General features: G+C 46.8%; 1 protein-coding gene and 1 long non-coding RNA gene across 2 annotated transcripts; both read left to right on the top strand.

Annotated features, from left to right (window-relative positions):
• The first annotated feature begins 383 nt into the window (after positions 1–383).
• On the top strand, positions 384–7489 carry LOC135375202 (uncharacterized). Its single transcript, XR_010417185.1, has 5 exons — positions 384–453; positions 558–582; positions 2926–2993; positions 4734–4862; positions 7368–7489. It is a non-coding gene; the product is annotated as an uncharacterized LOC135375202 (long non-coding RNA).
• A 10722-nt stretch (positions 7490–18211) lies between these two features.
• LOC135375203 (neprilysin-21-like) lies at positions 18212–21554 on the top strand. The gene is made up of 2 exons (XM_064607921.1): positions 18212–18472; positions 19755–21554. The coding sequence occupies exons 1-2, from the start codon at positions 18298–18300 to the stop codon at positions 21446–21448; spliced, it is 1869 nt and encodes a 622-aa protein (XP_064463991.1). The 5' UTR covers positions 18212–18297; the 3' UTR covers positions 21449–21554.
• Positions 21555–22981: the final 1427 nt, after the last annotated feature.

The following is a 22981-nucleotide window of genomic DNA, read 5'->3' as shown; positions in this document are numbered from 1 at the left end:
AAAAAGATGACTAATAAATGGTGCAAGAATGATGAGATACATCACAGAAGATGACTTTAAAAGTAAAGCATGAGGTTAATGCGTTGAGGGTGAGAGTGGGGCAGTGGAAGAATGAGATTGCACGACTGGAGTTCGGAGGCTGTTCGCGAGACCTGAATCGCTCAAGGAAGTCAGAACTGGTTGGGTCACAGGAGCAGGCTCAATAATTAGAACAAGGAACATCAGAAATAGTTTATAGGGATAGTAAAATGGACTGGTCAAAACGGGAAATGACTAACTTTCTAGGTCATACGTTGTGCACGCTATCTGTTTCTGCAGAAACAGGCTGGCAGTCGAACTTCAGTCCCGTATTGGCTGTGCTCCTGACGGTCGTGTTAGGCTTCGCACTGCTCGCCTTCGTTGTCGTCGTCTCAGTGAGGCTCTGGACGCAGAAGGGCTTCCACAGCAACTCGCGTAAGTCGTGATACATTCAATCTCCTTTCATGAATTCTGTCTTCAATACACGGAAGCTTGCGCAGTCTTACTGTACCATGATTTTTTTCTTCCCGTTGCAACAGAGAGCAAGAGACACGCAAGCGAAAGGTACGTCATGTTCCAGCGTAGGGCAAGGAACATTTCTTTCCAAATGATCCATAGACAAACGACTCAACGACACAAACGACTCGGAGCCAGAAAGGTTTATTATAGTACGTTCAAGGATCAAACTGTTGTAGGGGAAAGAGGCGATAAAGGGGAGAGAGAGAGAGAGAGAGAGATTATGTGTTTAATGGCACAAAGGCGGCAAAGACCAAAGAGCGCCAGAACTATGGTTAGTGTGTGGGAGATGATGATGAGAGAGGGAGGAGGAGGACGATAACAAGTGAGTGTGCTAGTTAAAAGCTATCTACAAATATGAGCGATGAGATGATCCAGGATGAGAGATTTACAGGATGAGTTAGGTGACAAAGGCTAAAAGAGGAGGAATGCTGACTGCATCTACATCTACATCTGACTAATTAACCGACACATGGTGATAAATGAAAGGGTGAAGATGGATTGAACGTTTTCTACCGCTCCACGAAATTCCTGCAATGACAGGAATCTGTACGGTCCCACCTACACACAATCTGTACGGTGGACTAACTAAACTACTACGGTGGACTACGGTGGACTAACTAAAGGACTGCGGTGACACAATCTGTACGGTGTGGAAGGTTCACTAACCTGACATCGGCGTTTTTTTTTTGTTTTTTTTTTTTTTTTGCCACCGCCTTCCCTTCAGATGTAGTTTCATCAATGAATTTCCTGCAATGCAGTCAACAATAATAGAACTTTTCTGGGAACTCATTCACGCACCTAATGCAGCAGTGGGCAAGCCGACATTGTTTTTCGTTAATTCCACGTTAATGCCGTAAAACAACTAGGGCTATGAGCAGCGTACAGATGCGGACAGATGGAGAGAGGACAGTATAGGAAGGAGTGGGGTCAGGGGGTTAGCATGCGTCCTAGGCCGACTTCAGGGTGAACTGTGCCGACATTCGTCTGTAAATAAGCCGATTGTAAATCGAAGTTTTGAAAGGTTGGAGATGCTGGGTTGCCCTATATTGACAGGCGAACACAGTTTCAAGGAACTTGCTAAACACCACATCTCTTATTTTATGTGTCTGTAGTGTGTTATGTATCTTATTGTAGTCACGTGAATCACTCTTCCCGTCAGATAGAGGGACTCAGAATTGGTAAAAGCAGCATGGATGTAGCAGTTCTATAACCAATCCTGCCCCCAGTCACGACCGCGTTGTTGACCTCCATGTGGAAACTTAATCCCTTCACGAATTAAGGTTAACAAAAATGCTTAGGATTCGTCCGTTGGTTCCCCCCAAATGCTCTTCACAAACTGTTCCAGCATCGAGGCTGTCACAAAACGAGGTTGAAATACAAGGAGGATGTCTCGTCCCAGCATGTACCAGGAGGTACGAAACGAGGGTACCCGTAAATCGGAGATTCATAAGTGGGATGTTGACTCTGTATAATGAACGCTCCTTATTATGACCATGGTCGTTCCCGAAAATTTTGGTCATAATGCGGAATTACCATATTAATGGGGGCATTTCCAGATGTTTCACTGCATTGTTCCCCAGGAGTATGGTCGTAAAGCGCGTATGCTACACTCTAAGAAAAAAAAGGAGTACTTTTACTCCTTTTGGGGAGTAATTGCATTGCCACAAAAAATAGTCCCTTTCGGGAGTAAACGCACGGGAGTAAATGAATGTCACAGAGTGAAGACCGCATTTCACGCGCTGTTGTAAGAGTCCCAGGTACATAATTGGTGCGCATGCATGAAGATACTTTGAAGCAAACCGTCAACCGTGATATATCGAGTGATATAAAATCTCGCGCCATACTAGGGCACAATTTGCGAAGAAAGATGCGCTAACTGTTTCTTAGTCTTTATGGCTGGAAAATTGCTACGTTGTGTGAGTTATATAGCCTTATGTCGTTCAAATTGACCAAGGGCACATATTTACGGAGACTTTTGCATTCGGGAGACCATTCGCGAAGTTTAGTGACAATTTGCAGTCCTGGGGAGTAAATTTCGGGACTAAATGTTGGGTTAGGGGACTAAAATGGGGAGTAATTGCAGACTAGGGGAGTAGAAGCTGCAATTACTCCCCGTTTTACTCCTTTTTTTCTTAGAGTGTAGATTGTCGGGGGTCACATTAACGAGGGTTCACCGTATACCAGTCGATTCAAGCAGCCTTCGTCGGATCGCCGGATTTTCCTGTTTTTGACTCGATTTATGTCTCGTTGCATTTACTCTCCCTCAAAGCTAATGAAACACTCCACACAAAAAACGTCCACACCCAAGCCCTTCGTTCGAATCATTCTTCTTGCTGCACCTTCCGGTGCCGTGGCAATTTTTCTAAACTCATCCGTGATTTCTTGCAGGACGTGTGGTCCTGCGCCAGACGTTGTGGATAGAACAATCACTAAAGAAGACGCAACGGAACTTGAGAGTAAGTTTTGATTGATGGTGATTGATTGATTATTTAAAAGAAAATCAGGGAGAAATTGAACTTGTCTCCTGACTAGTTCTGCTACTCCCGAAACAGAACAACAAACAAACATTGGGGGCTCAGGTAGCTGCATACGTACGGTGACATAAAACCAACATGCATTAAGAGCTAAACAATGACGCAGCGATCCTCGCAAATAAAACTACCGAACGCTGTTAGCAGTTGAGTGTCGTATATTCGCAACACTTTTTTTCACTGTGCCTAAATAATTGATTAATTAGATCAGACTAATTAGGTGTCTCGTAAACTATTTGTGACTGCTTTAAACCAATCACGAATCACAATTCACTCTTCAATAAAAAAAATATTTTCTCGCAGTATTTAATAGTGTCGTTGAGTTGAGCTGAGTCGATAAGAAAAGAAAAAAAAATGGAGAAATGAGCACTCGTTACCCGGCTACTCCAGATCACTTAGGAAAACACAAATGGCTCACCAAGGTAGAAATTTGGGGTAGTTGGTACATAGCCATGAGTAAAATCTTGCAGCCAAAGAGAGGACGAAGACACAACGGTAGAAACACACAACAGCGGAACTGCAGACTCTCAACTAAAGGATTTATTGACAATACGTCATTTAAAAGGCGCAAGAAAGTAGGACACAGATAGTGATAAAGGTGAGGATAAACATGTTCCAACAAAAGTTAGTCTCCTGCAAGATAATCAATCTCGACTGGTAACAGGGACAAAGAAGTTTGACTAACACACTTATCTCCCAATGAGGAGATTAGGGAGGCCTCCACAATCTCTCGAACATTCTTTTCTTTGAAGCGAGCACAAATGGTTGTAGCTTCGAACAGTGGTTTACATCTGCAAGTGCGACAGTGCACCGCAAGGTGCCCAGAAGGGGTGGAGGCATCAACCTTGCATCTGTGTTCTAGAAGCCGAGTATTAACACAACGGCCACTTTGGCCAATGTATGCTCTCCCGCATGTGAGGGGAATTTTGTATACAATATGCTGCATACATGGGACCAAGTTCTGTCTATGTTTGATTTTACAGCCAGCCTTAGAGGGGTTATTGATTTTTCTGCACAAAGACCTAAGCTTAACAGGTGCAGAGAGGACGACCGGAACGCTATACCTACTTGCTACATGTTTAAGGTTGTGCGATAGGGTATGCAAGTACGGAATATTCACACGGAATATACACAAATGGCTATCTGCAATAAAACCAATGAGTGACGAAGACTCTCAGCCAGTCACTCACTCTCACACACACACTGTCCCCACACGCTGTCAGTCACACTGTGTCCACCAACTTGGAGTCTGCGCAAAATCGCACAAACGCCTGCATGGCGTGAAACTGATGGTCGGGTGTCCAAGGGCACAGAATCTTGACGACATCAAATGGTCTGCCATCCAGCCGAGCTAAAGAAACTTGTGGAGATTGTCTCTGCTGCTGATACCGTAGACAGGATAACAAGATATGTTCAGTGTCTTCAACAGTGCAACACTAGTGCCACATTTGGGTGAATCCACTTTTCCAAGCCAGTGGTGTCGTAGTTCCTCGTTTCGGATGCGTGGTTGTGGATAAATGTGGTGTATTTGTGTATGTTTCTTTCGTTCAGAATACTCGTTTCGTTAACAGCGAGCGAATACAGAGAAAACAGAAATGAAAAAGAACAAATAGCTGTTCTACCCACTACCTTTCTATTGTATATCTAACTTTGCCTGCGTTACAGCGTTTCCTGAGGGCAAAGGCCTCTGTCTGGCAACCTTGGACCCGGAACAATGTGTTGTCAGCAGTCTGATGCCACGGTGAGCAAGGTGGAACCCGCTGGACACAGAATTCTGTGTTGTCCAACGCTCCGGTACGTATCCTCGCGAAATGTACCAGAGTATATGCGGTGATCAAAGTATCAACTTTATAGGTACCACGTGATAACTGTGACCGCCGCATATGTCCACGTTGCGGCAAAGAGGAGAACCTCTCTTTAGATTTATTGCCCACCAAAGAAAACTGCCTACTATATTCTCCGCAGAATCGAGCACGGCCCACCCCCTCGACACCTCAAACACCGCCATGTTCGTTTTGCGAGTGTAACTGATTCGTAAACGACAACAACAAACCGAAACCGGACTGTGAGTGCCTGGCAGAGACGCACGGTTAAGCCCCCACTGCTTGAAGGTTGGTGGCTCAGCTAGAGCCCGACCCAAGCCGTAAAGGAAAGAAAACCCCGAATCTTTCGTTCGTCGAGAGTCCGCTTCTGGTGGTTGTGGTGATGACAGCGAAAGCGATCGCCCGCCACGTCACGACTGACGCCCTAAGGAATGTGCGTCTTCGGTCCGTTTCTTCTAATCACTTGAGAGCCTTATGTGGCCTATGAGAGCGTTTGTGAAAACGTCACAGTTACAATATGTAGATATGTGGACATATCGGGTGGCCATCTGCAGTCCGCTCGTGCACTGTGTAACTGTGGTGTCCTTGTCGACATCTGTAAGATTTTTTTTTATGGTTGTGCTTACAGCAGCGGCTCTTACTATTCGTCGGTCGAAGAACGCGACGAAGTTCCTACAAGACAAGGGAAAAGTGACAGTGGAAAACGCTTTCCGAATACACCAGATAGTTACTGAGGCCCTGCTGCACTTACTATCCTGCGGGTGGAGTAGCAGGTAGTGTAAGTTGTACACAATGAGATCGTAAGAAATTCGTACGAAATACTCTCCTTGATACCATTTTCAGGATCATCTGAAAGCAGGACAAGGAAGCGGGAGCTCTTGTGGCTAGGATCGAGGATCACCACTACCATTCCTCGCCAGTCCTTGAACGGTGTCATCAACATATGGCCAACCTAGGCTGCCAGATGGCGCACTGTCCATTATCCTGAAGAGGCAAGTCCTAGAGACAAGTGGTTCATAAAGAACATGGTAAGGACACCTTCATGAAATGTTCAACCGAATTTATCAAACTACCTTGGTAGTAGATTATGGTCACATTGAAAGTACGCAAGAATTGCGTAAACTGCTCGGAACTGTAACTTGTACAAGTTAATTAAGCAACAACACTACTGGGCAAAAGGTAATTGAGCACAGTATTAAATACTTAACGTTTAGAAAGTATTTAAGCAGAATACTAAATACTCTTAAAAGTAACTTTATTAAATTATTAGTACACTATTAAAAGAACTACAACGTGAATGGTAGATCAATACAAAACCTACTTTTTTCTGAAAGCGTGTAACTTGGATGGCGCATGCACAAAAAGTTCTACTGTTCAAGGGGTATCTTTTTAGCAATCGAATATTAAAGACTGCCGCCACAAGCAAAAGTTGTGGACTCCAATATACGGCGACACTGAAGCAACTCCCGCGCCATCTAATGAGAACTCAGGGAAGTACATTAGACCTACGGCCGGCAGCGGTTACCGAATCGTGTAAGATTCACAGTCAATGCATACCGGGACGCTACAACTTAAACCCGACATTTGTAAAAAAAAATGAGCTGGGTGAGAGGTACTGCACGCAGCAACGATAGAAAAGAGGCTTTCAAACTTTCACTCTCTGGTCACGCCTAGATGGTGAGGGGATTTTGAAACAGTTTATCTTTAATCGTTGATTATTAAATGGTGATCTTTAAGCGGGGATAGTAAGTGGTTCGTTTTAGAAGATATATTTTTAGCCGTGTATTTTTTTAAGCGGATTATTCTTGAATGTTTTATTCTTAAACGTTTATTCTTAATGGTGGATTTCGGGGACCCCCTAGAGGCCAACGGATAGCGCAACAGACGTGGTTGGAGACCGTGGCAGACGCATGACGTTCGTACAGGTTACAACTGTTTAAACTTTGAACCGAACTAATGAGGAACCGCCGCCCCTTTTTTTTTCTTCAAAACATGTTTAACAGTAATTAGCAATCTGTCCCAAATACGTTACATACTGTTTCAATGTCACATGATACCTGTAAACCAATCCAGGGTGCCTTCCACAAGTTTCGCGTGGCGGACACCTGTTGGAGCAGCGATCGCGGAAATATCAATTTTCGAAATTCACCAATATGAAAATATGAAGAATTGTGACATAATGGCTTGCCGATATTTCGAACAAGGACTGTTCTTCTTCTGGGCAGTTATCTGGGCATAAAAATATGGTAATTCCATTTCACTGTACATTAAGATAAAAATTGCGAAAATGTTTGCATCCCCCACATCGCTACCATCCGTTAGTAGAAAGCGTTCGCACGAGTGTCTGTCGTGTTGTGCCTCGATTCACACTATGGTTTTCATTATAGTTGTCTCGCGACGTGTAGACACCCTACTACTTTATGTGACTGCTTCTCCGGACAAGTTGCCCCCAGTAATTAAACCCTTTAAATTTCAGGACACTCCTGGCTATACCTCACTGTGGGCGGACGACACATATCAACTCTGTAATAAACAACTGAAAGGCTTTTGTGTGGCGGCATATCCTCCTGAGCACAAGTGTCGTTCTCGTAACTACATTACTTATAAGTAAGGAGAGTAATGAGTAAGTAATGCATTAGATACCACCATAATATCACGACACGCTCGTGAATAGTAGCCTTGTTTCCCCTGACTGCCATCTAGTGGTCAACCAAACACTAAGTAAACAGGCACTGTTATTTACTGCGCTAGCATTACAGCGCTCGATACGCAAGAATCTCTGCATGGTCGGTGTGTTGTCACGGTGCGGCGTGCATGCGTGGTGAGTAGAGAGGGAAGGAGAAGGCGCGTGCAAAACCAACAACACCTAGAAACACAAGGCCTCTTAATAGCTCCGTGACGTCACTCCGTCCCGTCCAATAGGACACGACAGTAGTAAGCACCGACCACAAGTATAGGCAGGCTCGCATGGTGCGTGTTTCTGTGGATATCGCCCTGCGTAAAACTCTGCATGGCCATGGACCGTGAAAAAATACGCCTGTCAAACCGCAATGGGCGCAAATCCCGCTACAGCGTCCACAGCGGGTTTGGCGTTGCTTTACGAAGTGTTGGCAACATTCTCCTCTCCATGCTGTTCCGTCCTGAAAGGGTTGTTTTTCTGTGCGTTCCTTTCTATCTGATTTGCATTTGGTGAAATGGACCCTCACGAGTGAAAGTTGTTGTACCGTATTTTCACGCGTATTAGCTGCACCGCAGATAAGCCGCAGGACTCGTTTTTAGATACATTTTGAAAATGTTTTTGCAGATAAGCCGCACTCGCAGATAAGCCGCGGGTAATACGACGCGACTGCTTTCTGCGCTAAACCAGTGATGCGCAAACAAAATCAATAGAGACTCTCAACGCTGTCGTAGCTGTGCCTCCACGTTGGAGCCATGCCTTACCTCTAACTGACGTGCCTGTGTCCATGAATGCTGCTGCTCAGGTCAAATGAGAACTGACGCTTAGCTGACCACGTTTTATCCTGATGTCAGATGTATTGAAGCCTTCCTGCCGACAAACGAGACTGTGGGGAAGGCCATAAACCCTGTGGTCCACATTCCGGTGTCGGCATGATGTATAACAAAGGAGGTCAGTTCTAGTGTTCTACTAAGATCGGATTGTGCCCTTGTTGCGTGTTGTTTGTGAATTGATGAATTAGTGGTGTTCCAGGAGACATTAATCACTCTCACCCCTTTTGTTAAAGCTGCGTGGGGGAATGTATTTGGAAGGTCAGTCCACCCGAATGTGGACCCACCCCTGTTCGGTATTGTTCATGCACTGGCAGGGCAGTCCTGTTCCGAAAAAACATGAGGCACTGTCGGCCCTTTCGTTTAGTCCGGGGTATGGGGAAAATACCAGGGAAAAATAGCCATCAGATGATCCGCACCCGTGGATAAGCCGCAGAGCGTCTGCGAAAAAAAAATTAGCGCATAAGCCGCGGCTAATACGCGTGAAAATACGGTACTTGGAGTTGTCCTTCCACAGCTTTTTCGTAAGAGCGGACACTGCTAAAAAGGAAGTAGGGTGCTGAACAGGAAACACAAGTGACTTGCTGCGTCGTGATTGGTTGCAATGTACACCCGTGAACTGACATCTGCGTGAAATATCAAACCTTCTCTGATGCAGTGAATCATTCGCTACGAGCAGCTGCAACGTACAACACTTTGAAAACTCAGATTTGATGCAAGAAAAACGCACCATGCAGGACGGCCTTATCAGAGAATACACGAGGAGCCTGGATACCATTAAATTAGCAATTGGGACTTCCATAGTAATTAGGATCATCCAGTGAGTCACCACACTAATTGGGGAGCAGACCACCCTACATGTGTCCAGATACTCGTGGTCATAAAATATAGTATAAATAGTCTATCTCCCCAGAACAACATACCATCAACGATAGATAATTCTTCCCGAATTTGATAGAAGTGCACCATTTCTTCTGCCATGCATCGCTTTGAAAGACATGACGTTGTGACATATCCTATGACCTCCTGCAGGATTCCATCTTTTTGTAGCGCCTGCTGTAGATCTTCCTTGTTCAGACACGTCGTTAGCCAGGAGACCACTTCCTCGTGGACTTCAGTCTCTTCATTACTGGACAGTGGCACTCTTCATAATGCGCTGGCAATGACGTTTTCGCTCCCTTTCTCATGTTCCACGGTGTAATTGTAGTTCAGGAGCCTTGCTGTCCATCGAACAATACGCCCCTCGTGTTGACAGCAGCGTCATGAGTAGCTGGTGGTCAGTCCTGAGCGTAAACCACCTGCCCCATAAGTAGACATGCCACTGCTCACAAGCCCAAAGACATGCCAGCGCTTCTCATCCTCCTGCAGACTACTTGAGTTCTGCCGTGGATAATGTTCTGGATGCAAATTCTACCGTACGTAGTCTGCAGTTTCCAACTTACTGAAGCACAGCTCAGATCCTGTAACTGGATGCTTCTGCAGTCATGGTGACCGGCAGCTGGGAGTCAAAGGGGAACAGTAATCCTGCCGCTCCAAAAAGTCACTTAATGTCGTTGAACGCATCTTGCTGTTCTCTGCTCCAGCAAAAGGAAGTACCTTTTCTAAGTAGCTTGCGCAAAGGTTCTATGACAGTCATGACATGAGGCACAGAACTGGTGTAATATCCAGCGAAACCCAGTAATTATTTCAGATATTTCACATAGCATGGTACTGGCGCTTTGTTGATGGCATCGATCTTCGACTCTAGTGGTCGGATCCCTCCACCTGATAGCTCATGCCTCAGAAGGTTGATCTTCTGTGCATCAAATATGCATTTTGTGTTCAGCATTAACCTTGCTTTGACCATCCTCTTCAACACTGCACGCAAGTTCTGCCGATACTCCTCCCTTGTCAAACCAAAGACAACAATGTCGTCTAAGCTAGGCTAGTATACAACAACTCCTGGGCAGTCTTGAAGGAGGTGTCCTATCAATTTCTGAAAGACAGATGGTGCTAATGAAAGACCGAAGCATACCCTTTGGAACTGGAACAGTCTGTCATGAGTTATGAACGTTGTCAAGTGATGGCTTTCTTCATTCAGTTCAACTTGGTAGCAACCTCATGCCAGGGACAGCTTCGCATAGTACTTGGCCCTCGATGGAGAGTTCAACAGGTCCTCGTGCTTGGCAAAGGGTAAGAGTCTGCGATAACTCTGTTGTTCGGCTCTCGTAAATCGACACAGAGCCGTATGCTGCCATCCTTCTTTTGCCAAGATAGGAGACATCCAAGGCGACGCATCTGCTTGTTCAATGATGCCCAGACTTTCGAACTTCTTGAGCTTGTTGGACACGTCTTCTTTCAATGCGAGGGGCAGTCGTAACTTTGCCGCTGCAGGTTGAACGTCCAACTTCACTTTGACTTTATGGGGAAGACCCCTCGCTAATCCTATGCGATCATAAAATAACGTTCTGAACTCTGCCCTGCGGTCAGGAGGCAATATACTTCATCCCGACACCGAATGTTCGAGCAACTCAGCGATTGTCCTTCGATGCAGATGTTGAGTTGTTTAACAGCATCTCTTCCCAACAGCGATGTGGCGTGTGACACGACATAAAACAGTATCGTGGCATACCTTCCCTTGTAGATCACCTTTGCTTGGAAGCAACCTTGTACGCTGATCCTGCGGCTGCTGTAGTTCACCACCATTCGTGGCAGACGTGATAACGGGAACTTACTCTTGAAGTTGCTGTTGCAGAAGTCCTGACTCATTAGAGAAGCTGCTGAACCAGTTTCCACAGCAGGAGTCATAGGAACTTCTTCCACACCTACGTCGGCGTAGACTTGGTTGCCATATCCGTCACTGACATTAAGCACTTCAATGTCTTCATCGCCATACCCAACAGTTCCCACACAGTCCTTACTTTGACATACTTTCATTAAGTGTCCAATCTTTCCACAATTCCGGCATTTCTTGTTCCATGCTCTGCACTTTCTGTCTCCTGCAATATGTCCGACATTACGACACTGGTAGCATGTGGGCTTCTTATCGGTATGCTGCCCAGTTGGCTTAGGACGCGTTCGCTGCCTGTCCAGTGTCTTCCGATCCTGTGACTTCCGGAAAGGGATACCTTTACGCCTTGTCTTTATTTTTATATCATCAAAGAGCCCGAAGTTATGGCACTATGCAGCAGCATGCTATAAGAGTCAGCGTCGATGAACAGCAGTCCCGTACTACACAGAGAAGGGGACTTTTGACGATGATGCCATCAAAGACCAACTACCGGAGGGCACAGCGTTATGTCCTCTTCGAGAACGGATACTCATGCAGGACGGACGATTGTCGTTAGATGGCGCAGCTGCTTTGGCAGTTACGTACGAATATGGCGTTAATGCGACTAAAGAGTTTGAAATCCTTGCCAACGTAAACAAAGGCCATGGGACTGGAGAAAGCGATGGGTTTGACACATCTCTTTAACCACATCACTGCATTCAGCGCCATACATCTCGGGAAATGCCTTCTGGTTACACAGGGTATCCTTGATAATATTTTCGGAGCACAACTGCCAGGGGTCGAGAACTGATGCTTACAGTAGTGGCGTCTACTACATGCCTCCTATGGATGTACCAGAACTTCTCGCGCCCACTGCAAGCAGGCGACAAGGAACAGGAGGACACCATTCAGTGTCATACTGAAAGCCTGTCGCCAATGAATCATGTACACAATTCAGGATAGGTTCGGCGCACTTGTGCCAATGTGGGGGGAGCAACAGCAATGAGAACACAGCCAACACCATCTACCACCCTACATGGGCCTTCTGTGGGGCTCTTCAGTTATGGCTGTGCATACTATCTTGTTTCAGTGCAGAACACCCACAGTTACAGATATGATTGTTATTGTTTAGGTCAATAAAGTTTCACTTTACTCAGCACCAAAAAAACACCCTTGCGAACATTCACATGGGAGGGCCCGGACAGCCTTTTTTGCTTAATGTGTAAGTCGAATCCATGTGATTATTTTAAGGTATCCACATGCTTAATTTGGCAAAACTCTAATGGTGGTGGTGGTGGTGGTGGTGATAGGGCTTGCCGTTGTCGGCCTCACGTATGTGGGCAACGTCACGACTCACGCCCTGGGGGAATGTGCGTCCTGGGCCGACTTCTAAGGGAACTGTGCCGACATATGTCTGAAAGCGTCTGAGGAAAACCCAGGAAAACCCAGGAAAAACCCCAGACAGCACAGCCGACTCTAATGGTTTAACAGCACAACGATTCGCATGACACAGCAAATGGAAGGATTAGGAAAATATTTCCGAGGGCAACACTGCTAACAATACTGCTCCGTGACCATTAGGCCACATTCCAAGGTGATACACAGTCTGCAGAATAACTGAACAGACATGGAAAATCGAAAGAACAAAAGTTGTTTGAAAAAAAAAATCACCTTCATGTTGATCTTCACACACGTAACAGAACCTGCTTAACTTTGACGTCTTCATTGAGCTCCCTGCATTGGGTTTTGAGCTGTGCTAACGAAGACTCCTTCAACTCACATTTCTCTTATCAACAATATCTTATTGTCATCGCTATTACCTGGTCACGGTCTGAAGTATGCGAAGGCTCTCAAGTCCTCGCCTTCATAGGGCACAGATTCCTGGTAGCTTGAAGCCTATCCAGGTGAGGTAAATTGGCTCTATAGACGATCCTCTGTTTACAAACGTGTGCCGTCACAAGAAGACTGGTTCGAGGTTAGATTTTGCTGTGGTGGGCAAGCGCAGGAAAAACGCGTCGGCTGATAGGCTGATAAGCCTGATAGTGCCCACCAGCATGCTTTATGCGGCGGTGAAACGTAATCGATGACGTAGGTGCTCAGATTGTATATTGTCTAGCACATGCATCCAAGTAACAGAATGTTGAAGACCTCCATCTTTGCTTGCTTCTGCTTGTACACAGAGCATCTGACAGGCGAACAGAAACTCAGCATCGTGCTATCTGGATGGTGTGTGGCTCGGCCAAAATGTGCAGGTTCAACCCAAGGTGGGAAAAGTAAAGATGTGCTAGCCAAACTGAAATACTGTCCACTGGGAATGATACACGAGGTCACCAGATTGCACCCTCATGTACCTTACAGGAGCTGTGAAACCCTCACCGTAATTATTTATCTCGTGACATAAAACCACGAGTTATTATTATCCAACTTTTTGTATTTCGCCTTAGTATTTGTATTAAGTCTTCACGAGGAACAACAACTGGTTTTGCCAACTACACGGGAACACTCATAGGACGTGCCTCACGCTGACAAGTTAGTGCAGATGGCGCTGGCTATGGGCAGGAAAAGATGGCGACAGCTTTCAGCTTCCCTCTCGTCATTTGAAAACACTGTTCGGAGGGTCACACGGAGCCTCAAGGAAGCTCCTCCGGTCAAGAACCCAATGCCAGCTGTGTCCTTATCTCTATACAAGGCGAAGAAGGACGTCATCCGTGAATTTTTGTCGAGCCACAACGAAGAGCTCTGAAGCAGTGAAGAGTGAGAGCGTCCACAAACATGTCTTGCAGATGCGGCAGGCCATTATCTTGGTTACTCCCATGCAGGTCCCCCAGGGTCGCCATTTTCCCATGTATTTGTTCCTATCCCGATGTGTTCAATGCCGGAGGCCGCCCTTAGATACCCCATTGTTACCAGACGTTGGCTTGCGTGGATTGTAGCGCGCTAAAGATCCAGTTGAAGCACAATCCAAGCCAGGCCAAGTCATCAAAGGAGAAATTGACGACTGCAGCGCCTGGTACGGCAGGTACGCTACGTGATGCACGCAGCCGTGCACTGGATCCTTCCGATCGCTCAACACGTTTAAAAACGGGACCAAAAAGTGAAACACGACAGAGAAAGTTGTTATACGCGTTTTATTTGGACATATAAAGACTAGATTCATTCGCAGAAACAACAAAAACATTTTGCCGCTAAACTTAGCGCGCTGAAGTGATCCAGAACGGCAACAGTGGGCTATCTAGTGGCGGCCTTCTTCGTTGCACGCTTTTCCGAGGTGAGTTTGGGGGACCTGCTCCCATGACCGACCCGACATCGACAGATTGCACGCTAGATAAGCTCAAGACTGGTATTGCGCTTTCTCGAGAGATGCCGTATCCTAGTCTGGACATGCTTACTTATATGACCATTCAAAACCTGGTGACGCTGTATCCAGACTCTATGCTACAGGCATACAGCATTTCATGGGGGATGGTCGGATTCCTGCTTACGGAAAGAGTCGCGTTGGTTGGCCTCATTTTATGGCCAGGAAAGCACTGCTCTGATTTTTCATATTTCCGATCTGTTGGTCCTACCACCTGCGTGTGCAAAACCCTTGAGCGAAGGGTGCCACAGAAACTGGAGTAGCTACTCGAGGGAAGGACTGTCTTTACCCACGAAACTGTGGACTTTCGTCACCACCACGGTTTCGTAAGCCCCGCACTCGATTAGGTACCTGCTGTCGAGACCGCAAAACCCAAGAGGGATAACGATGGTTGTTTTTGTAAACGTCAAAACAGCATGTGATACTATGAGTCACACTTGTGCACTGAATACATACGTATATGTTTCAGTCCCGGGCACCTCAAAGGCATCAGCATGGAGCGCTGGTTCCTTCACACACACAAAAAAAAACACTTTTGTGCAAACAGGCGAAGGCAGTCGACACAGAGATGATTACAGTGTTGCTAGGGGTACCCCAAGAAAGCACCCGTTATTCGTTCCTATTCGTTCGTTCCTATTCGCTCTCAAAGGCTTATTCGAGAGGAGGCCAGATGCTCGACATGTGAAAAATGAACTAACGAGAAACGCACAATACGGTGACCTTGAGACCGCTTCGTTCCGGTCATTCTTAGCAGCAGCAGCACAGTGTGACCTTGTCTGGTGGTCACTGCTGTTCTAAGCGCTACAGTGCTTTGGCAGTCCGAAAAGCGCTACGAGTAATTCCGAGGTCAACGACGTCAGGAGTCATCCCAAACCTTGGCGCCCTACTTCAACACGTGTCACCCTCTGTCTGAGGTATGTGTGTAGCCTCTCCCTGGGGCTACCTTGCGGGCCATGTGACCTGGTCATAATAACGAGAAGATGATACCTGTGTTTGACCCTACTTGTGACAAAAATCTCAGACATAGTCGGATAAGCGGACTGACATACTAACGTAGCTTATTTAGTGACTCTAATTGAGGTGAGGTGAGGTGAGGTGAGGAAAATGTTTCATGAGGGAGGCTGAGGTGAGGAATACTTTTGACAAGGACGTTGAGGTGAGGTGAGTGAGGATAATTTTCCGAAATTGAGATTGAGGTGAGGTGAAGTGACGAAAAAATTTTGAGAAGGAGGTTTATGAGATGTGGAGCGGCTATTTTCAATTGCGCGATCTCTTAAAAGGGCACCGACAGCCAGCTTTTTCTATTCCCAAGGTAGCAGAACTGTTTTTGTACTGTGACCATAGGCTCGCTATACTAAAATGTGTTCGCTGTAAGCCCGATAGTTTCAGATTTTCAGTTGAGTCAGATATATACATGATAGCCGTGTCAGGTTCGATACACGTACAAGTAAATATAGTTTATGTGCTCTACGTATTTAGCTCACATTCCAATACAATCAAACTGGTCAGTTCTGATGATGTGGGACACATGAACAAGTCAATATAGCTCCGTGTGCGTTGAGTGTTTCGATTTTAAGAGAGCCAAATTAGCCAGTCTATAAGCAGATGTCTTTCACGTATAATTTGGGACATGGGACAACCAATGATCTTAGCAGAGACTGATGTAAGAAATGGAGGCAACAACACGCGCTTTAAGTGCAGTAAGCGCAAATACTGGCATATATTCCGTATTGCCGCAAGTTCAACCATTGACCTTTTAATACGGCAATGAAGTTACCTGAAAAGGCACAAGAAGCCTGTGTCTACATAAAGTAATTTAATTAGTAAGTCAACACATAAGTCCCTAGTAATCCGTACAGCACGTCTACCAGATTGCTTCAAAACGAGGGTCTTGAGGAAAAGGTCCCCGAATTCCGAGCTGCAAATGAATACGTCTGCTATTTAAATAATATTGATCGATAATATGCAAAATGTACATGTAATTCGAAGTGCAGCTGCATACCATCCCGAAAACGACTTCCGCAGCTCCATTATCATCCCCGCTTAAGAGATACTCGGTAAAGGCCATTCCTGCTTTGCCAGTATGAAAAACAAACAACTCAAATTGGCTCGGTTTGTGCAACTTCTCTATACCCATGTGCTCTACGTCCAATTTTTACTGATTGTACATGTAGTGGATACTTGTTGCAAGAAGGACGAACCGAGCAAGGTAAGGAATCTTAGTTGTGCGTACTTGTAACTTCTTCTCAGGAATCAACCAACGAAGCAGTAAAAAAAAAACAACTACAATCTATACACCTACCCGTTCCAAGTGCTTTTTTTGATCCCGTTTTAGCGCCGCGAAGCAACTGTAGCTATGAGCGACGTCACTCCTAATTGAAAGTGCAGTTTTGAAGTAAAAACGTTTTCCAGAAACAGGTTCAGGTGAGACGAGGCAAAATATTATCACGAGTAGGTGAACACATTTTAGTAAGAAGGTTGAAGTGAGGTGAAGTGAGTAAGATACTTTAGAATGATGCTTGGGGTGAGGTGAGGTGAGGAAAATACTTCAGAAAGAAGGTTGAAGTGACGTGTGGAACATTTTTCAGAAAAAATTGAGGTGAGGTGAGGTGGAGGAGAAAGTGTTCCGGAAAATGTTGAGGTGAGGTGATGAACGTTTCAGAAACAAATTCAGGTGAGGTGAGATGAGGAAAATAATTTGAAAAGGATGTTGGGGGTGAGGTGAGGTGAGGAGAGGAACGAAGTTCCCAAAAAATTAGATGAGGTGAGGTGAGGAAAAACATCTGGGACGAAAACTGAGATGAGGGCAAAGATCGTGAGGGCATTTGCCCACCTCTGGTGGCGACATGCTGAACGTGCCACAGGGTAGGACTGCGGATAATTTCAACCACCTGGGATTCTTTTGAGGTGCGCCGGAAATCTCCGACAGACGGTGTTGGAAACAATGTTTGCTTCCCCTATCTGGATGCCGTCCTCGGCAGCGATCGAACCCGCGAACTTGATCTCAGCAAGCCAACACCTGGCCGATTGAGCTGCCGAGGAGGGCCAACAGCTCAATCATGACTAGTAACTAAGCCTTGAGCAATCTCCCCTGGCGGATAACGGCCAGCGTCTGAGGTAGAAGGAGAAGAAGCTCACGATGGGGCCTCCCGCACGTATGAGGAGGAGGAGGAAGTAGAGGCCACTGCCCTCCTGGCTGAAGAAGAAGCGTTACATCATGACTAGCCCTGGCCAATCGCCCTCAGTGGCTAACGGCCATTGCCCTGAGGTAGAAGAAGAAGAAGTAGAAGTAGTTCGAACCATCTGGTTCCTTGCGAAAGTCGCCCACGGAAATAGCCGACGAAATATTCTTTCCCCATGGCTGGAAACTTGCGCAAGCAGGTGTGCGCTGTTATCACCTGCATCTGGTTGAGCTTCGTCATGGGCATCATCTGCACTTTGCTCGGGTTAAAGCTCAAGGTACAGACCGAGTCTTCGCTCAAGGCCGTGGCACAGTTCATCCGCCAGCAACAGGAACTCGAGACCCAGATCGCTTTCCCGGACGACTCAAAGAACAGCGGCTGCACCGACGCGCTCTGCGGGTTCGTTTTTTTCAGGAACCGGTTATCACTCGTCCGGGTTAACGAAAAAATATCTGCTATGTTACGCAGGTGGCACACCGATCACCTGTGGAGACGTCTCAACCTTTCCGTTGAACCCTGCGAGGATTTCTACTCGTTCGTCTGTTCCACCTCGTGGTTCCAAGGCGCAAAACTCGAAGATCAGCCATACGCGCAGTTTTCGTCGGCGCAGCTCATGGCGGACGTCGAAAGCGCCCTATCGCGGTACTTGGCAGTAGCAGGCGAGGAGTCGACCACCTGGAGCTTCATACACCAGGCTGCCAAGTTTTTGGAAGTTTGCACCAATTCCGTGAGGTTTGGGTTCTCCTGGGAAGACGTGAAAGAGGTGTTGAGCGACTTCGGCATTGCAGGTACGGGTGACGTTAAAATAGGCTTCCCTTTTCATAATTTATTATTTCACCGCGCTAAAATACGAGGGTTGTTAAAATCACTTTTAAAATTACCTGCGTTGCGGTTAAAATGCTTAAGACAAGTTGCGAGAAAGTGCTCGGTACTCTCGAAGTTGCTTTCCTCCATCATCAAAATTTAACTTAGCTAGTGTGTTGTGTAATACGTTTCTTACTTGCGCATGAATGTTTGAAACTTTTCTAAATATTCTACACGTACCTCACTGAGGAATCATGACACTATTTTTATCGACAAAGGAACTGTCCTTAACAGTCTTCATGTCCTGAACTTCAGCTGCCACACTACCGGCCCCAATTCCAGTTGGGTTGCAGTACTCTATGCAAGCAGGTCGGCTGTCTGCGCAACTCCCCAGTGTCACTCTCTCACATATGGGGGACGACCTCATTAGCCACTCTATGAAATAAGGGGTGACTTTTCAAGGTTGAGGAGCGCGTTGTTTCTTCTATGAACTCATGCCTGTCTACGAATAAGCCGACACTTCGACAAGTTGTTTCTCCATACTTTGCCCTCCCCTTGCGTAGAGACACGCTGGCGCATAGTGTAGTGGACGGGCTCGTGGGCCCGCCTCATATGAAACTGTGCCCACAGTTGCCCTACAAGTCTGGAAAAATCACTGGATAATACCCAGACAGTACAGCAGGTGCAACGATGTATTTATAACATCCCTTGTTGGCTTGCCTGATGTTGCCATGTCTTATCGTTGATATCCATAATGTTGTTGTCCTGCATAAAGATACGAGGCACGAACCACGACGTGTGCACAACCCGTTCTACCCAGAAGCATCAAACAATGATGCGCAAATTTGAATGGTGCAAGTGAGCTGGTGTACTGTAGAAAGAGGTAACGCTTCCTTGAATGTGAGGAACACACAATACGAAGAGGACAATACAAGACTCAAGACAGTATTCGTCCTCTTGTCTTGTTGTCCTCTTCGCATTGTGTGTTCCTCAAGCTCTCTCATCAAACAATATCCGCTCCATCTTGCTGCTGATGTACATTGGTAAAGTTGGTGAGCGCCATTTCGTCGTGTAAGTCTCCTACACCCGTAGCGGCTAATACGAAGTCAGTCAGAGCCGGGTGGATGCGTGCGGTTCACGAGCTGCTCGCTGAACTCTGCTCGGTCACTCTTGTCTGGACTCTAAATGGCGTTGTTGCACGTGTTGTCGTGCGCGTTGATATACCATGATCTTATGATCAGAAAAAACTGTCATGCCTCATTCCAGGTTGGCCGTACACAACTAACCCCAAAGACGTCGACCTCGTCTCCCTCGCCGGCAAGATGGAAAGGGATATGGGATTCAGTCCGTTCGCTGACGTCACCCTATACAACTATTCCGTCATATCTGGCTACCACGTTCAAATCTCACCTCCCACCACCCTCTTACGGAGATTCATCTTGCATCGGAACTCAACTGGGCTTCCCGTTGCGGTTTACGAGGCTGAATTACGGAAAGTATTCGACCAGTTTTTATATGATAAGAACGACGGCGCTCGACTTGCGAACGACATCTTTGCATTCGAAAAACACATGGAAGCGATTTGCACAGTGGTAGCTGTTCCGGTGAACGAGAGGTTCGTCCACGTACGCGAACTGGGCAAAGTCTCCAAGTGGGACTGGAAGAAATTTCTCGCCGTCGTGTTCGACGGTGTCCGAAACCAGACGGACGATATCGTTATATGCGTCCGGTGTTCTTTCTTCAAGAGGTTAACCGTAGTAATCGAACAAACTCCACCCGACACACTGATAAACTACATCGGCCTTCGTATATTAGTGACCCTGGCACCTTTACTACCGGAAGAGCACCCGTTTCTGATAATGCTGAGCCAGAAGATAGCGGGACTCGGCGGTGTTACTGAGCGCCTACATTCTTGCATGAACCTCCTGGAAAGGGCCTACCATTACGGAACTGCCATGATAGCTCGCATGTCGTTGTCGAGGAACTTCTTAAACATTTACAAGACCCACTATGACAGAGAAGTTACCCGGCTGATCCAGTCGCTCACGCGCGCAGTGATCCGAAGGACGAGTAAGATAGGCTGGATGTCTGGAGACCACGAGCGAACGATCGCTGCCGCCAAGTTCCAGACTGTCGTTCACGAGGTCTTCGGGACTGCCCCCAGTCTCTACTGGCCGGCCTTGTATTACGGCGTCTCTTCGCCGCGATTCAACGACAGCGACGCCCTACGGAGTTACGTGAAGCTCCTACGACACACTAGGCGAACTTACCTGGCTTCGAGTTCCCCCAACTTGGACTTTGACGCCAAGTACGCCGGGAGCGTATTTGTACCGGAGACTGCCTACTTCCACTCCAGAAGCGTCCTCTTCGTACCCCAAGCTGTAGTTGGCTTTTTGAACCACGTCTCTAATACGATCGATAGCAGTCTTATTCCCGTCGTTGGGAGAACAATCCTGGAGGGACTGATGAGGGTCCTGGACGGTGTTGGAGCCCATATTGACGACAAGCACGTCTTGAGGGTCTGGTGGACTGCCAATACGTCGTCCAATATCAACGCCTTGAAGAACTGTCTCATTGGTCAGTATGCGACGATGTACTGGCCTAACGCTGACATGAAGCAGTGGGAGAGCTACGTTGACATCAACAGATTACTCCGCGAGACAGCGCTACTGCCTCCACTGTACGATGCATTCGTGGCCAGTGGTCCGTCGCCGATGAATGTAAAGGTTGCTGACAACAGCGTGTTGGATTCGAGAAAACTGTTTTTCGTCAACTACGCGTTGTCCTTATGCGATCATTACCGACGCAATGACATAGTGCGCTTGCAGAGGAAGTTGAGGATTGTACCCGGTGACGTTTTGGTTAACCTGGCGGTGATGAACTCGAATGCGTTCTCGCAGGTATATAAGTGCGATGCAGGTTCCGCCATGAATCCCGTGAAACGGTGCGTGTTCTGGTGAGCTGTGCTGCTGAATAATAATAGTGTAGCCCCTGAGTATGTTGTGGCCTATGGAAGCATCCGTGTCTACTATATATAAGGCTTATAAAATATTTCCATGCTCTCTCGCTTTCTGCTGTGTGAATGGGGCCGGGAAAACTTTGCGGTTTTGTCATACCACGAAAATAGTTTTGAGTACGTAAGAAATTCTATAAAATCTATGGTAACGAAATCGTCATCTCGAAATAAGGTGGTTGCTGCCGTAGCAAAATGTTCTTCGGGTCATTGGCGCCGAATGCAGGGGTACTTGGGGGGGGGGGGGGCTTGACGTTATTCGAGGGATAAATGTGTAAGCTATAGGGGAACGGGAGAGCAAGCGCCTCCCCTACAGAACTCAGTCTGCTAGGAGCGGTCACAGTGAAACGAGTTGCGCTCGGAATCGTACGGCGGCGGCGGCATTGGGCGCATTTTCGGCCAAAGGCAGCGGCATGAATCGAGTGAAACGACGTGGCGAGGGTGTCGGCGGCGGCGTCATCACTACAGTCTCACTTTTCAAAAATGACGTTTTCGCAAAATACCAGAAATATCTGTGGAACTCATAGCGGTATCGTGATTGAATGCTTAGAAAGGCAGCCATGGTATCATCAGACATCCTAGAAAACAAGGAAAGTAGGAACGCGAAAGAAGCACTCGGACAATACCTCTTCTTTGTAACTCCAACGTGAACACTGTAGATGGTGAACTAGCACGTTTGAACGCTCTTTGCTACAGCTATCCAAATTACGACTGCTATGCAAACACGACAGTTGGACACTTCCTACGTTTGCGAGCTCACATTCCCCGTCACCCGCTCCTCAGGAAAATTCCATACCGCCCTGAAAGCGACCTCTATCAAGTAGCGCAGAGGGCACGTCAGACTCTCACTGGCTTCATAGCTAAGGACATTATAGCGCCGCAAGCCCCCTGGGACGTTGCAAGGTGGTTTACTAAAACTCACTTTTACTCAGTTTTGTAAACCACCTCGCCGCGTTTCGGTACGGTACGCGATACAACCATCCGAAACGATATCATGATAGGTTGGACCAGAGAGTTTTCGTAGACCGTTTTTGCATCTCTGATAGGATACCCACTTCGGCATTTGTCTCTAGGCGCATGCGGGATGAAATCGGACCTTCGGTAGCGTATCGCCGGCACGGATCGCATAGACTGCAATAGCAGAACTCCTGAACAGCGTAACGTCGAAAGGATTCACGGTTGAGGGTTCGAAATTTCCCATGCGGGAGAGCTGCGACGGTAACTATAACCGCACCCTCCCCGTCCACGGTGTACTAAAACGTCACTCTCGCCTATCGTAATGTTTCGGATTATCGTACTGTGTACTGTACTGGGACGTTGTAAGGTGGTTTACTAAAACTCACTTTTGCTCAGTTTTGTAAACCACTTCGCAGCGTTCTGGTACGGTATACGCGATACAATCATCCTAGCTGCTGAACGTTTCGTAACAAAAGGAGTCTTGCATATAAAGTACACAGGGTGTCTTAGAAATCATGGGAAA

The sequence above is a fragment of the Ornithodoros turicata genome, unplaced genomic scaffold (genome assembly GCF_037126465.1).
Source record: "Ornithodoros turicata isolate Travis unplaced genomic scaffold, ASM3712646v1 ctg00000838.1, whole genome shotgun sequence".
In the NCBI taxonomy this organism is placed as follows: domain Eukaryota; kingdom Metazoa; phylum Arthropoda; class Arachnida; order Ixodida; family Argasidae; genus Ornithodoros; species Ornithodoros turicata.
Note: the sequence above shows the minus strand (reverse complement) of the source record. Positions and strands in the feature narration are given on the sequence as shown.

Excerpts from the sequence above, each read along its gene's own strand:
- LOC135375203 (XM_064607921.1), top strand. The coding sequence starts at position 18,298 with ATGGCGGACGTCGAAAGCGCCCTATCGCGGTACTTGGCAGTAGCAGGC. Across the intron at positions 18,473-19,754 it reads GAGCGACTTCGGCATTGCAG|GTTGGCCGTACACAACTAAC; the intron begins GTACGGGTGACG and ends GCCTCATTCCAG.